Source organism: Charadrius vociferus, unplaced genomic scaffold (assembly GCF_000708025.1).
Source record: "Charadrius vociferus isolate BGI_N301 unplaced genomic scaffold, ASM70802v2 scaffold2, whole genome shotgun sequence".
Classification (NCBI taxonomy): Eukaryota; Metazoa; Chordata; class Aves; order Charadriiformes; family Charadriidae; genus Charadrius; species Charadrius vociferus.
In genome coordinates, this window is record NW_009647595.1 from 3,980,527 (window position 1) to 3,997,047 (window position 16,521).

General features: G+C 45.1%; 1 protein-coding gene and 1 non-coding gene across 2 annotated transcripts; one reads left to right on the top strand and one right to left on the bottom strand.

Moving 5' to 3' along the window:
- Positions 1-728: 728 nt before the first annotated feature.
- On the bottom strand, positions 729-801 carry TRNAM-CAU. Its single transcript has one exon. It is a non-coding gene; the product is annotated as a tRNA-Met (tRNA).
- A 1,843-nt stretch (positions 802-2,644) lies between these two features.
- On the top strand, positions 2,645-13,654 carry FAM83A (family with sequence similarity 83, member A). Its single transcript, XM_009880998.1, has 4 exons — positions 2,645-3,220; positions 6,222-6,389; positions 7,923-8,047; positions 13,108-13,654. Exons 1-4 carry the CDS (start codon positions 2,645-2,647, stop codon positions 13,652-13,654), a joined length of 1,416 nt encoding a protein of 471 aa, XP_009879300.1.
- Positions 13,655-16,521: the final 2,867 nt, after the last annotated feature.

Consider the following 16,521-nt stretch of genomic DNA (forward strand, 5'->3'; position numbering starts at 1 on the left):
GCAGCTTCCTCGTTTCTCCCTAAATTGCATGAAGAATTAAATGTGCAGAAGTACTTGGTTATCTTCACGTTGGCATCCTCTGCGTCTGGAACCAAAAACAGTCGCAGCCGGGATCCAGGGAAATCTCATCACAGACCTCAACGGAGTGTGAGGAGGAGGTGATGTTCGTTTTCAAAGGGAGAAAAACGCAGCAAGCACAGATCACCACTGGGAGATAGAAGGAGTAGATGAGAAAAATGCCTTTCTCTGATGACTGTCTTGGAGTTACGTATGATTGTCTATATTTAAAGGGAAAGAATAAACCCACAAAGTTTTTGGCTCGCACCTTGGGCCACATGTGTACGCACTCACGGTTTGTAAAAACATTACGGCGGTGTATGTGCACAAAGTGGAGCGTTCCGAGCGGGTGGGAGACAGTACCCTGTCGTGTCCCCACAGCTCCTCCTTGTCCCTGCTCGCACCCCACAGCCCTCCGCAGGAGCGGGACCCATCTCCCCCTTCCCAAAAGCCGGAATGGGCTTGCAGGCAGCCGGGATGCAGAAAACCCTCTGCCAAAACGCGTTTTTGAACAAAATTCCGCCAGCCCCCCAGCAGCAGAGACAGTCCCTTCCCCTGGACCTGCAGCTTCATAAATCACGACAGCAACAACAAAGCCGATGGGTCAGAGGGCGGTTCCGTCGCAGCTAAAAGCGCGGGGGCGGAGCCAGAATAAAAGAGCTGCCCGCCTTTGCCCCGTGTGAGGATCGAACTCACGACCTTCAGATTATGAGACTGACGCGCTACCTACTGCGCTAACGAGCCTGGGGTGACGGTGTGAGGCCCCATGGTGACAACTTTGGGTGGCCTGCGTGGGGCCCTGCTGTGACCATGTGGGGACCAGGGTGACTGTGTGAACGCTGAGGTGACCATATAGGACATTGGGTAACCGTGTGGGACCCAAGGTGGCAGCACTGGCCCTGGCCGGGGTGGGGGGTGACTGCCCTGCTGGGCACAGGGAGGCCCCGATCGGCATTGACGGGGCGCAATCTTGCATGTCAGGTTAATTAGGCGGCATCATTTTCGGCATAATTGCGCAGCACAGGTCAGTAGATAATTAGTGACTTTTGGCCGCGTCTGACAGCTGCGGGCGGATGTTGGGGGTGGGGGGGGGGGCGGGGTAGTTCTTAAAATCACACCAGGATCTCTGGGATGGGCCCCGCCACCACCTCTCCTGAGCCCCTGGGTAGGTGTTTCCAGACCTCCATGGCTCTGGGATTAAAATCGGAACCATTTCATACCCTTTTCTATTTTCAAATATATATGGGTTTTTTCATCCTTATGTATAATTACTTTTTTTTTCCCCCCATAAGGCACCTGACATAGTCACAGACCCAGAATCTGGGGAGCTACTCTGGAAAAACTGAGTGGCCCTGAAGACGCTCGTGCTCCCGAGCACATTGGTTAGAGCAGCAGGACCCCTTCCCCGCTCACACATGCCCTCAGCAGCCTGTGCCCCTGTGCAAGAGCCCGGACTGGCGTGTTCCCTTGATCCTGCACTCCCCTCCGGAGCCATGGCATGCCGGTGCACAAGCATAGAGCTACACAGGGGCGAGGGTAAACCCAACCTGTGTGAGAAAACTGTGTCACACGTGCCTCTGTGTAGAAGCATGCACGCAGGTATTTATGGCGTACCTCAGGCAGGCTGCCTTCCCACCCTGCCTCTCCTCACCCCCGCGCAGTCATACCAGTCGGCCTGGCTCCCCGGAGGCACTGCGCCTCTCACCCCGCTGCGAACCTGCACCTCCGTCCTGCTAATGACACAGCAGCCGAGCTGCCACGGGGACAACGTGACTCCAGAAGCTGCAGCCTGGAAAAAAAAAAAAAAAAGAAACCAACCAAACAGCCCTAAATGTGCACAATCAAGTGATGAGTGTTTGTATTTCTGATGCTTTGAGGCCAGCTCACAACCCTCCCTCCACATAATATTCAGGATGTTTGGGAAGGGGTATTTTTCTTTTAATAGGATGGCGTAGTCACAAAGCTTTAAAGAAATAAATGAGTGAATCGTCTGTGGTAATAGCAACATACTACGAACTGGGCACAGTGACGAAGTTCAAGTCTATTTTTAAGCCTGCCTGGCAGCATGTAGGTGCAGACAAGAGTCCGTGTCCCTTTCTGCTGCTCTGAAGCTATGGACATGGCTGATGTCTTCGTCCCAGTTCAACGTCAGAGTTGTTTTTGCTCCCTAACGAATACCATGGGAAGAGAGAGAAGCCTCAAGCTGTTTTGAAGATTGTGCAACGATGCTTGGGAGCCTACCTGCTTTTGCTTGAGTGCTTTCCTCGCTCACATTTCACAGGATGCGACAGGAAGGGAAATACAACCAAATCGGACAACCCTGATAATTGGACTCGAATCCTTCGTATGCCCTGGGGGTGAGGTGGGTGCCTCTCAGATAAGCAATCTAATCAGCTTTGCATTTGTGTCCCATCTGGAAACAGACTGTTGCCGAAGTACACCACCACCTGAGAAGCAAGCTTCAGGTTTTTTTTTTTGAAGATAATTGTACCACCGAAATCAGGGAGTGTGAATTTGCCTGAGGTAATAAGATCTCTTTATTTTTATTCATAGTTAATTCGTTCAGCCAAGGTGATTTCACGCCAGAATGCAGTCTCCAAACAAGAAGGACGATTGCGTTGCCTGCGCCGCGCATATGCATGGTGCCTGCCCGGCAGATCGACTGCTGCGACACAGAGCCATGAGCCACTCCAGACACATGGGCAAGATAAGGAAGAGGCTGGAGGATATCAAGAACCAGTCCCCAAAGCTGACAAAAGCGGATTTCAGCCACAACGAAAGCATAAGGTTGGCCACCGACGCCTTCCTGGACGGTGGGACAGACTCCTACCTGGAAACTTTAAGCAAAGAGGGCGAGGTGGATTTTCTCTCCTCGGTGGAAGCTCAGTACATCAAGGATAACGCCAGGGAGTCCTATTATGCGCAGGAGTCCCTGGCCACTGACGGGGCGACTGCGTCGAAGCAAAACGATGCCGGGTCGCTCCCTTCAGGGACCTACTTCCCCACCATTTCTGACAGCAGTGAGCCAGCCCTGCTGCACACATGGATTACAGCGGAGAAGCCCTATTTAAAGGAAAAATCCACCGCTACTGTGTATTTCCAAACAGAGAAGAACAGCAACATTAGAGACATCATACGCCGGTACATCAACAAGACCACTCAGGTACGGGGAGAGAATTGCTGTTTCCTCTGCACTCGGTTGTCTTCCTGCTCTTAAAAAGATCAGGTAAACATGGTGTTTGGTCCGAGCAAGCCTTATGCGTTGCAGTGAAGTTTTGCTCTAGAAAGTGGCTGTAAAGAGCCTGTTGTTGAACACAGACAGTGCTTTTTTTTTTTTTTTACTCACACCAACACCTTTTTGTGTTGGTGACAAAAAGAAAAAAAGCATTCCCTCTTCACTTAAACCCCCATTAACCTGGTGGAGCAAATGTGCTGTAGATAGGGCAACTGGGCTCTGTCCCTTCTTGTGCATGTCTAGCATGATGGTTTGCTCCGTTCAGACCATTGCACCGGTAATGAGAATTAAGCTAAAGCGAGCTCTGAGCCATTAGCAATTGTTCTAGGGGATTCATGGGAGATGTGGGCGAAGGGGAGATTGGAGAAGGGCATGCGTGTCTGGTATGCCAGCCGCTGTCCCCAGAGGAAGGAAATTATTCAGAAAAAAGACCTTTCTTCCCTAATACGTTGTCAGTGTCACTAAAAATACCACTTGGGCTCCATACAAAGACTCTGTGGTGTAAGTTGGCACGTGGGAAAGGTGCAGATGATGCCTCCGACAACAGGCAGGTGGCAGGGGGGCCGCAGAGAGGTGCCAGCCACAAGCCAGGCTGCTGACGTGCTGGGAAACCAGAGGCTGAGCAACTGGAGGGGGGCAAAAAGTCTGTCATGTGTGTTCTGGCAGCTCTCCTGTTTTCTTGGAAAAAAATATTGGACACATCAGTGCCGTGTTTACCATCATCTGGGAGTTTTCCCCTTGCATAAACTCGACATGCCACTAGCAGTTTCACAGGGTAATGGTCAGGAGCAAAACCAGGCTGTAGTGCCTGCTGTCTGGCACAGGCTGTGGAGCTCATGGGGGTTACAGACTTTGGCTTTATTATTTTCCTGCGAGGGCAAGTGCTGGGTCTGATAACGCTGAGTGTAATGGCAGGGGAGAAGAATCCCTGTTGGCAAGTGCCCTGTCAAAAGCTACAAGTGCTCAGCACATCAGGGGAATTATAGATCAGTCATTTTAAGTTTGCAGCATCAGATATATACAGTAACAGAAGAAATGTCTCTGGAATAATAAAATAAGCATCAGGTAAAGTATCAACCCAGGCCAATTTTCTGTCCCAAGAGGATAAGACTGGTTGGGAAAAAAGTGGGAAGTGTAATATAAATCCATGGTTCACGTGACCTTCTTAACCATCTAATTTACATTACAAGGGGGTGCTGGAGCAACACTTACTCACTGTATAAATTTGGCAACTGCTTTTTGAGTACAGTTTTCCAATGGCAGCATTTATTAATTAGTATGTGATAAGGGTCCATCCTGGATAGCCTAGTATTTGATATATCCATTAACAACTTAAACAACAGAATAATAATAATAATATTACTTAAACTAACAGAATAAAATTATAATATTACTTAATATTATAGAATAAAATAATAATATTACTTAAACTGACAGAAACAACTTAAATAACAGAATAAAAAACAGAATGTTTGTGGATGATGGCAAACTCCAAAGGGTTGGCAAGTGGTACTATAATCTTAATGCATTTGTGGAATAGGCGCAAATAATAAAATGAAATTTGGGCAAAAGAAGCAAGAAGTACTGGAAGTAAGAGAGGAAAGTCAGGTGCAGAAGTACAAATTGGGAACAGCTGGTGAAAAAGCAGTACAAGAGAGAGTGGTCTGGAGCTAAGGTGAGACTGGATGCAGTATTGTGCTATTTAAGAAGACAAGGTGAGTTACCAGTAAGTGCGGATGTGAGATATTGGATGTAATTGTGCCACTTACCTAGCACTGGCAAGGTCTTTTCTGAAGCACCATGCTTTGGCAGCAGGAGGAAGGTGTGGGATCCTCTCTGCTCCATGAATAATTTGGCTTGCCTGAACAGGATGCTGGCCACGCAGGATGTGCTTGGTCTTGTCGGATTTCCTCGTGGTGGCGAAGGGAAAAAGCTTGCTGGCAGGTGTGGGCACAGGCTTTAGAGTAAGATTCAGTGTATGTTGGAAGCAATTAGTAAGATGGATCTGCAAAGGTACTGTAGAGTTTGTTTTGATTGAAGATGATATCCTGTGAGTGCAATTATGAAGGGTTCCCTTTCTAGTCAATGGAGAAATAGGCACCTTCTGCAGGTAAGTCAGGTATTAGCTGGGCAGAATTGCCCTGCAGAGTTGATCCTTTCCATGGACAATAGCAGACATCAGCGAAGACCAGCACTTCCGTGAGGCTGTGCCCTATGCTGAGCCTAGGGGCTAGAGTACAGAATTGGTTTTATATCATATTTACAGTTCCCTTGATCCTCACTGGCTGGAGGCTGTGAATTTAAGTAGCTCTGGGCACTTTCATGCCCAGTCCTGAGACTTTTACACACTGTCCTGCCAGTTGTGAATGGGGAAGCATGGATGTTAAATTGAAACAATTAGTTAATAAATAATTATTTTAAAAAAATTAAAAATATGGAGCTATTGCAGTCTGTTGCCCCACCACCAATGACAGAGTGAGGATTTAAAACCAGGACTGTTCCAGTGATTCTTGCTAAATGCATGTGACTTACAAAAGCTAGTCAGCATTTGGCACAGACTACGGTCTCTTTATTTTGGCTACATCCTTATTATTCTTCTATTAGTGCTTCAATATATCTCCTAGTGCTGAAATCTCACCTACAAATTTGTGGGTCATCTTGTGTTTTATGATTAAAAGAGCTTAACTGAAGTGCCTATGTTGCATGCTATATTGGCTTTATATAAGCAATAAAACAATGAAGCAACGTGTCTCATCAATTTACTGATTCAGGGACTTAGGGAGAAAACCAGAAGAAATATCCACCTATATCTCCCAAAATTTGTGGGTTTTGGAATATTTTTTTAAGACAAACTATGTTTCAGTGGCCTCACAGGCGACCTTAAGTTATGTAAATTGATGCTGGTAATGCCTCTGTTTTTTTCCCCTAGGTGCTAGCTATCGTGATGGATGTGTTCACAGACACTGAGATTCTTTGTGACCTCCTGGAGGCAGCTAACAAGCGCATGGTGTTTGTCTACCTGTTACTCGATCACGGCAATATAAATCTCTTCTCGGAGATGTGTGACAAGTTGCAAATTGCTGAGGATCTCTTCAAGGTACTGTGGCTCTGTGAAGCTCTTAGGCTCACATTCGTCTGCCTAACTTTAGGCACTCTGAGCTAGGAGCATGGTTATGCTAGGTTCAGTCCACCTTGTAATTAAAAGGGAGCAAGAGTTTTCCAGAGGTAGCATAGAGCACCTACTTCCTCTCTGACAATGCCTATGCCTACATTTTCCCATGGATATTATAGGAAGTTAAGGCGTTTCCATTAGGTGCTTAGACGAAACTAATCTGGACCCTGAAGTCTTGAAACAGAGCTCAAGACCCCTGGTGGAGTTGTCTAACATAAGCATTACAACTGCTCTTCTGTTTAATAACTCTGCAGCAGCTGTGGTCTGCCAGCTGTGGGTAGCAGGCGCGCAAAACTCTTTTGCATGGCAGTACCTTGGTTGCACTTGGTGGTTTCTAATAAAACATGTTAAAGCTTTGTTTTAAAGATAATGCCTCAAATTTAGCTGGCTGCTGGCTTAGTCTGCCTTCATCTCTTGCCAGAGGGAACTGACCTTAAAAATAACCTCTTAGGAACCATTTCAGTTGTTGCTTGAGATGCTGTAGGGCACCTGTGCCATCTTTGTGGGGATGGCCGATGCCGCAGATGCAGCGGCCTTCTGGAGCGGCAGCTGGAGGGCAGGCAGGAGACCTGAGGGCCTCTTATGTGCACCAGACACTTGTGTTTCAACAGCTGAATTCCACCCCAAACATACAGAGAAACTGAAATTAGTAAAACATGCTTGTAACAGTGTTTGCCTGTTTCTAAACTGCCACTCTTAAGAAAGAACAAGCCTGTACTGTTTATTGTAAGCATGCTGCTACAGTGCACAAGCTTCGACAATGTGTGATCCAAATGCTTGGTGCCACTCAGTTACTAAGGCCTTGATTCTGCAAAGTGTGCATACAGACAGCAAAGTCAGGTCTGGGTGCCTGGCCTGCCTTAAATGCACTTGCTCAGGTACAAGGACAGTGCAGAGCATCGCATGGGCCACATCGACTTGCTTCTCCACTCACACATGCACTTGCATCTGATCCTGCAGAACGGCATTCGTCTGGGCTGCACCAGGAGAGCAGCATGCGTGTCCTTGCGGGCCCAGATGGATTGGAAGAGCAGAGGTTTTGCCCTGATGTATTGTGCCATAGCCAACATAAATCAAGGGAGCGTACAGCTAGAGCAAATTGTTGCTGGGGTGTCAGCAGAGTAATCAGACTGCTCTCAGCTATGGACACGTCTCATACTCATTTCGATTGGGGTACTATCTGTTACTGTTCCACAGCACAGCTCTGTGTGAAATTCCATGCAGGTTTATATCCCCATTGAAACAAGTAAGCCTGTGACAGGTGAAAGAGCTTGGCGAGGTTTCCTCTAGCCCCAAACCTTCAACTATTACATTGGAGAGTCCATGAAGAAATCATAACAGACATTGGGGAAGTGAAGAGCTAAAGGTGGTGGAGGGAAAGGGCACTCTCCTTCCCATTTTTAATTAAAAAAAAAAATAATAATAATTAATTCCTTTTTTTTTTTTTTTAATTTACAGAATATTTCAGTCCGCAGTGTTACGGGAGAGGTTTACTGTGCCAAATCAGGCAGGAAATTTTCAGGACAAATACAAGAAAAATTTCTTATCTCTGACTGGAGATACGTTCTCTCTGGATCTTACAGGTGAGATAAGCCATGGCAGTTCATGCCTGGGTACCCTTTTACAATTTTTAATATTACTTCACAAAAAAGTGCTATGGAAATCCTTGAACTGTTGAGAAGGTTTTTTTGGACAAAACTCCCTTGTGTTCAAATACGTGCCATTTTTCAATAATCCATTTTACTTGCTTTAAAGCTGATGTTAGTTCTTTATGGAACACGATATTTAATTTTAACGTTCAGAAACTAACATAAACAACTTTGCCAGTGCAGCCCTGGAGCAGAACTAGAAATGTGTGTAGCTTAATATTACGCTTTCCTCATTGTTTGCGTCCTGAGATGCTGTGATCATGAGACGTGATACATTTCCATCTCCCTCGGGATCCCTTAATGTAGCATATGTCACTCAGCTTATCTGAGGATTTGTTCTCCATATGACAAGTTTAGTGATTAAAGGTAAAACAGAAATACTTCAGAGACTTACTATTTTTTCTTGTGTTTCATTAACAGGTAGGCGGTATGTGTCTATGTGCCTGTTGTACCTTCCCTTTTTTTTCCTTTTTTTGTTTGGTGTGAGCTGAGTCTGTAAGTCTCCACTCTTGTGCTGCTATAATTATTTCAGGTAGAGGATGTAGCATCTCAGCAATTGGGTTTTTAATTAAGATCCAAGATCCTTCAGTCAGGGAATTTCAGGAGACTGAGCTTGTATCCATCAATAAAGTTCCTAAGCCTCATGGCTACATAGGTAAGCTTCACAACTGACCGAGTGGATCTGAGAAACCCGGATACAAAAAGACAAGAGGTGATTATTTAATTAAAAGGATGAGATTGTTTTTCCTAATCCCAGTTTATGATTTGGAAGCTTAAATGCCTCTAGTCTGATAACACTGTGCCACCAGGAAGATGACACAACCATAGTAAGGATGACAAAGGTGAATAGATGGGGTTAGCGTAGGCTGCAGGAGCTCAGCTGTCCACAGAGGCGGGCATCCAGTTTTCATTCAGTTTCCAAATGAACCATCAGACAAAAATGAGTGAACACTCAGTGGGGTTTTTTGGTTGTCCGCTCTGTGGTTTTCCTGTTCTTTCTTTTTTTTTTTTAAATCCCTCACCAAAGATGTTTGGAAATGCAATGGCAGATTTATATACAGAGTAGAAGTGAAGGATGTGTGGGAGAAGAGGGACAGACCAAGGTCTATTTTCTTTAGCCAAGAAGCTTCTTTTTGGCTTCTCTTTTCAATCCTTAAAAAAAAAAAAAAAAAGAAAAACCCTCGAAGTGCTGTGCAGGGTTACTTCTGTCATTTTCTACTGCTGTTGAAATATCTTCTAACCTGAAGAGCCTTGTCAAACTGCATAATCCCCTATTCAGCAAGCAAGCAGAAAGGGTGGTGAGGAACAAATCTATACACTATTTACCTTCAGCATGCTCAGCACCAGTGTGCAGATTCACGTGGGTTATAGCTGGCTATCAATACACGGCATTTCTGTAGGCTTGCTAGCTCTCACTTTATTAATCTGAAAGTTTTCTTTTATCCCTAAACCTTATCCACCAACCTCTGCAGGTATAAACAAGAATGATGTTGAGTAAAACAGACTCAAACTGTTCTGCAATGCATTTGTTGGAAATCAAATTGGAATAGATCTTAAGACTAATACAAAAGATCTTAAAACTAATACAACAGCAAGTTTCACCTTAGTGCTATGCTCTGCATGACTTTGTAATAGCTGCGGGGAAACAGGCTGAGGAAATAAAATAGCCCTTCAGGACATACTGCTCTAAAAGGGACCCTGGCTCACTGTTTCTACCCAAGGTGTTTGGAGACAAAATATATTTGCCTAATGGACAATGAAGAGGACTGAAGCTGGCAACTAGTTAGAGGCAAAGGAATGACCACCGAGACTGTAGCATCTCCTGCTCTGGAGTGGTTTTTAAAACCACGTTAAAAAGCCATTGCTTGGGTCAGTGTGGGTAAGCGTGGTCCTGCCGCACAGGGCAGACCAGAACTGAGAAGCTTCTGAAGGCTGTTCCAGCGATGTGTCTGCACAAGTGCAGGCATGAGTAAGTGTTTTAAGTTACAGTTTTCCTCTCAATGTTTATTGCCAATGTCTATGGTGTGACGTTAGGATGCAGTATTTCTTTTTGCTGTCTCTGTGTTACTCTACCCCATCATGTGATAACTATGTTATTCCTTTTTTTTTCCAATTAATTTGAAGTTAGATAGCGCATGAACTCAGTGCTCCTAAAGAAGGCAAAATGAAAATAGCAGAAAGCATAGATCTTGATCCTCAGGGGCAGCTGAGTACCTCCCCAGATGCCACTCTGAATGCCACTGGCCCCTTCAGAGCCAGTGTCTAACATCTAACACTGGGGTGCTTTGCTGAGAGCATTGGTTCAGGGGGTCAGGTTTCTCATGCAGAGGTTATCCCACCAGCAGGCAACACTAACGTGTAGATTAATTCAAACCTGAGCTCAGCTGAAAATCCCAGTCCTATTTCAGATTAAGTGTGTGTAATGCTGCATGGTACTGTAGCACCGTAAACACAAGGGATGAGAGCACCCCTAATGAACTGCAGCTGCAGTAATGCAGAGTCTGAGCTCAGAATAAAGCAAGTCCAGTGCAAATAAAGATCGGACAGGAGGAGAGGTGGGTTGTAATTCAGACAATCATAAATGAGAGGATCCAGAACAGGACATAGGTTTTGGGATAGAGCTGTGGAAAGAGGGCTAAGAAGTATCTATTAATGACTGAATTTGTGATACAGCTTTGGCCCTGAGCTAGGCAGTACTTCTTTGTGCTTTCTCTTCTTTCTGATGTGCTTCACTCAAAGAGGCCTGGTAGAAAAATGATCCCTCTGGGCAGATAGTGACAACAACAGACTTCTCTGAGCCTTTCCCAAAAGAGCATTCGGAATTGTAAACTAAGGAGCAAAACAGGGCCTAAAACCTAAACAATGAATTTCCTTTTAGAATGAAGCCAAAGAAAACCTGTTAAGTCTTTATGTCAAGTTCTGCTTTGTTCTTCAGCAAAGCGCACAGAATGTAAATTGCTGTGACTCACTACACGAAGTCCACAAATGTTTTTCTAAAATCATGCAGGTCTCACCTTGTTACTTTAAAGCTGACCCATTTGCCATCAGTCCATGGAGAATCTTGGGGCTGTTAATTGGATTCAACTTTCTCTGTTTACAAGGGTTACAGATAAGATCGATGAGCCACAAATGAGTATCTGGCTGTCAGGTACTCCAGGAAGTTACATGTGGGAGTAAATTATCAAAATTGGGTGCAACAGTTTTTTCCTCTGATTTTTGGGGGCTTTGAAAATCCATTTATGAGCGTAATTGATTTTTATTTCTCTTTAAATTTTCTTTTATAAACTAGATATATCTCTAGAACATAAAGTATAAACCTGCCACTCCAAGGCTCAGCCCTTTCATGAGTTTGTAACCTTCGGTGTAGATATCCCAGACTAATTGCATGTGTTTCTGGTTTTGTTCCTGGCTTATTATCTCCTTAGCAGTTAGATGAAGGACATGCAAAGGTTTAGAAAGTGCTTCTTAGTGAATAAAGCCAATGTTGAGGCTAGCACAGCAGATGTTACCCACACAGCAGGGAGTTAGCTCACTGGGTTGTTTACCTCGGCTCCCAAGGTTTTGTCCATATTTAGAATGATTTGAACAAAGTGGGTGAGAAGTACATGTATTCTAGTAACTTACTCTATATTTTCAGGTCCAACCATAAAATGTAGAGTATATATTGTAGGGTTGCCCAGTGTCATTGAACTAGTCATTTCTTCTCTCCTCCCCTTACTCCTGAAGCAACAGTATAAAACCCCTCTATGCCCCAAACCCAGCCCTCTTTAAGAATGCTCTGAATGGGCAGATGTAAATCGTCTGTCTTTATTCCCTCAGCATCAGCTCAGGCTGTCAGTCCCACTGAGTTTCACAGGAGCTTTGTCAAAACATGACAAGAACAAGATTTAAAGTGCACACACCTATAGCCAAATCTGGCTTTCAGCAATCCTTGTGCAAATCCAGCGTAGCTAATAAAGTCACGCAGGAATAACCGGGGCAGAGCTTTGCCAATGCAGAATAACCTCAGGTTCAAATCTGAGCCTGCTCTGTGTCCTCTGCTGCACAGCTCGAGCCCCGGCCAGCTCAGGAAGTAATTACATTTCATTCTCTCAACTACGCTCATTTTATTGATGCTGCTGCTGCTCAAACAAGGCAACCTGCACAGCGCAAGCAAGCTGGCTTGTGGTTTCGAAGGAGAGCGCAAATTTATGTTTGCCAAGTGGACTGGGGAAGTACATAAAAGAAAAATCATTTAAAAGCTAAGGTGTGTCTCTGGACTACGAGAAACACTATTGCGGTGTTTCTCCCTTACATTATAGCAAAGTAGTATTTTTATTTTTGGAAAGGCTGTAGGAAGTATTTATAATTTCATTTTCTGTGTAGTGGAGAAAATAAGCATGTCAGGTGTGATGGTTTGTTTTGTGGAAGTGGGATGTGACAGGGAGGCTGGGGTTTTATGTGTTTCTCTTGACCAATGCAGAAAAACTATGGCAAAATGAAAATAAAGGATGGTTATTTTTCACTAGTCTTTCTAATGTCAGTTTTGAGTGGGCGAGAGTTGCCAACAAGCATGGCATTCTGCAGGGAACGTACAATTTATGTGTGCGCAGACAAGACATGGTAAGACCTGCATTGAAGCATTGTGCATGGAAGAGAGGTACCCAAAAGAGAGGTCTAACCTTCTTTCCATGGAACACACACCCAAACCTTGGGTATTGTATCTGACATTTAGTCCTGCAGTGGATCTGGATCACCACTGCCTTTAGGAGATTGTATAACTCCACAAGGTTTCTTGAAGGTTTTACAGGCAGCTGCAATAACAAAGCTTGATCCAAGTCAAAGAGCACTGATGTGAACTGACCTGAAATTCAACTGCGACACCATCTTCATTCTGTGTTTAGACAAGAAGCTTCAGCAGTAAAACACATTTGCCTTTCGCACCACCCCTGTGGGGATCTCCAGTTCCTAATGGCTGACGTTAACACTAACCCTTACCTTGTTTCTCCTTCCAGCTTCACATGGTTATGCGGCCAGGTTCACCGCAACCTCCTCTCCAAGTTCACGGGTCAAGTTGTGGAGCTGTTTGATGAAGAGTTCCGACACCTTTATGCCCTGTCCAAGCCCGTGAGGGGACCGAAGTCTCCACCGCGCACCATGCCCTTCCTGTTCAGCAAGAGCTGGGCCCCCCAGCGCAGCCTCCCCGACAGCAACGAGGAAAGCGCTAACCCTCTTTCTGATCCTTTCAGCAGCCTCTCAGCTGGCAGCACCCACCAGGGCAAGCAAACCCCGAGAACTCTCATGTTCAGCAGCAACTTCACCCCCCAGTCACCTCTCCATAGAGTTAATTCCTTCCACAGCTATGTCTCATTCACACCCCCACCACCACAGAAGGCCATCCAGCCTAACTACTATCAGCCGCACTACGTGGCCGATAACTCTGCAGTTCTGTATAACAACATGAACATTTACAGACCTGTAAGACTTAGACAAGAGGAACCAAACAGGACAGGGTTAAGCTCACCCTGGAGATGCCTCCACAAAGCTAACCTGTTTGCATAATAACCACCTTGTTTTGAATTGCAAGTAAATGTAGTGAGGACCTGTTTAGCAATCGCTTGTGTACTGATGAATATAGAAATTCTGTATAATACAAAATGAGGATGATTTCAAGCCTCTTGTTATGTTTTGCTGCTTATGGATGCTTCGTTTCCCTAATTAAAAAGCCATGCCTGCTAACATGTAAACCTTGGGTGCATCACAATCCCAGGAAGAACACTTCTAAATAATGCTGCTCACAGTGCAACCCCACTGCTGCCTATCACCTGCCCTTGGTAGCATATTTGTGTAGCAGTAGACTTAGGTGGTTAACTGTTGTTCGCATGGCCAGGCACCTGGAAGTGGTGTAAGTCACAGTTTATTACTGTGTGTTTTATGCACTTGCATAAGGAGACTGAAGGCTGCTACTTACCTGCCAAACCGAGGCGTTGCTGGCAGCAGCACTCTACCTTCATGTTGTCATCGCACCTTAATTTTGATTTAGGAGAACTCCCTTAGGGCTGACAGGGAAGCACAGTTTCTGCCACTGCACTGTCTCTGAGCTCTCTGCTTGAGGAGCACAGCAAGGACGGCTGCTCGCAAGGTTCCTAGGAAGGGACCTGCTAACACAGACCAAGACAGACAACTCGGGTTACAGATGACATCTTGCAGCCACCGTATGCTCACTTCCACTCATTAGCAACAGGGGTGTGTTCCAACAGGCTCTGTTACCAACCTCCAATCCCACCACGTCAGAGCAATTTTCCTTATTGCAGAGCAGCTGCATAGATTCAGGCTGGAAAATGAAGCTGAGTAAAGAAGCAAAAAGTCCCACTAAAAACACACCAGGACTGAGTTCCAATTTATTTAATAGCACGTGGATCTTAGAAGTCCTTTCAGTGGTCTAACGATAAGTTAGAGATAATGATGCTTTAATTCAGAATTCTTCGAAGTTTCTAATTTTTAAAGGGAAACTGGGTGTCTGTAGTGCCCGTAGAATACAGTTACAGAGGGAGTTACAGAGGTTCAGCAGCTTGAACAGAAACAGAAAAACTTTTTGCCAAATAATCCATGAAAACAAAGGAAGCTTCAGTAAGATAAGGCAAAAAATAGTAAGAAAATTCATAAAACAAAGGATTTGCACCCAAATCCCAAAGTTACTAGATGCCTAACATATATTGTTTCATCAGTAGATTATTTTTCTACACCTGCTTTATATCATTTTTCATTTGACTCTGACAGAAAACAGAACCCTAAACGCATTTGCACATCTGGCCCATTTTGCCTGGCTGCTCGCCTGCTCAGAAAGGAATACAGTTTAATTATTTTGGGCTGTGGATGATGAAAATTGTATGCAGCAGCAAGATCTCAGGTGAGGAAAGTTTCTCATCCTTGGAAGAGCAATCATTCTGAAAGTACACCGGTAAAGTTTACAGGACGTTATGAAAAGTGCAGGATGGACACATCCCGCTCTAGCTTCAGTGTGGACATTTGTACCTGTGATATCAAATTTTGGAGTCCAGAATAACAATAAACTATTGCATATAATTGTAAATTCTGTACATAGCAACATTTTTCGGATTCCTCGGGAAGAAGGGAAAGTTGATTTTCATTCCTATGACAATTCTACTTAATTATCTAAATATGGCAACCATTCAAATAAAAGAGATTTTCATTAAAATCCCTTTGAGAATCGTTTCATTTCTTCATATTGTCTTGACTTGTGCACCTTACTCTTCTCTTCTAAAAGCTAAATGAGTTCCATACAGTCAGAATCCGGGTGAAGAGAACCACATTTTGTTTCTTCTGAAATCAACAGGAACAGAATTTAGCATAGGCGTTCCCCCAGCCTAATTAACATTTTTCTTGTAAATTTGGGTCAGTTCTCTTATCCTGTTGTGACCCAACTGGGGGTGGCATAAAAGGGATATGGGGAGAAGTTTGCAGACCACTACCTCTGAAGCCATCATTCCCTCAAGCCATGACCCATGGAATCCATGAAGGAGCTCTTCTCATCTCTGTGGGGCAAGATAGTTTGCCTACAGAAGTTTTGGAGAACACAGCTAATGAAAATTAGATAAGGGACAAGGTAATAACCCAGAAGGAGCACTGAGTAAAGAAGAGCTGATTTCAGCCCTGGATCAGGGATGCCGCTTGTGCTAGTTCAGACAACAGCTGAACTTGAACATCAAACGAATGGAATTTTGGTTTTGATGGAAAACAATCAGAGTTTACAATTTCAGCATTGAGTTATGCCGAAAATCCTAACACACTCCCACAAGCTTGATCACTCAGTGATGAGGGGAATGTGTCATTACAGGCAGCGGCAGAAACTACCTGTCAGGAAGGTCAGGGCAGGATGCTGACGTACCTTGTCCGTCTGCTGCCAGAGAAGGGCTGGAATAAACACGGCCGCCATACAATGCACCCTCAGCAAGTTTGTGCATGACACCAAGCTGAGGATGCAGTTGATTCACTTGAAGGAAGGGATGATGTCCAGAGGGATCTGGACAGGCTGGAGGCCCATGTGAACCCCGTGAAGTTCAACAAGGTTAAGTGCCACATCCTGCCCCTGGGCTGGGGCAACCCCCGGTATCAACACAGGCCAGGGGGTGAAGGGATAGAGGGCAGCCCTGCCGACGACTTGGGGGTGCTGGTGGATGAGATGTTGGACATGAAGTGGCAATGTGCACTTGCAGGTCAAAATGCCAACCATATCCTGGGCTGCATCAAAAGAAGCATGGCCAGCAGGTTGAGGGAGGTGATATGGCCCCTCTACTCCGCTTTGGTGAGATCCCTCCTGGTGTACTGCGTCCAGCTCTGGGGACACACCCTGCAAAGGCCCCACATTACCCTCCAGAGTGCCCCAAGGCCTCATCCAGGCTTTGCTG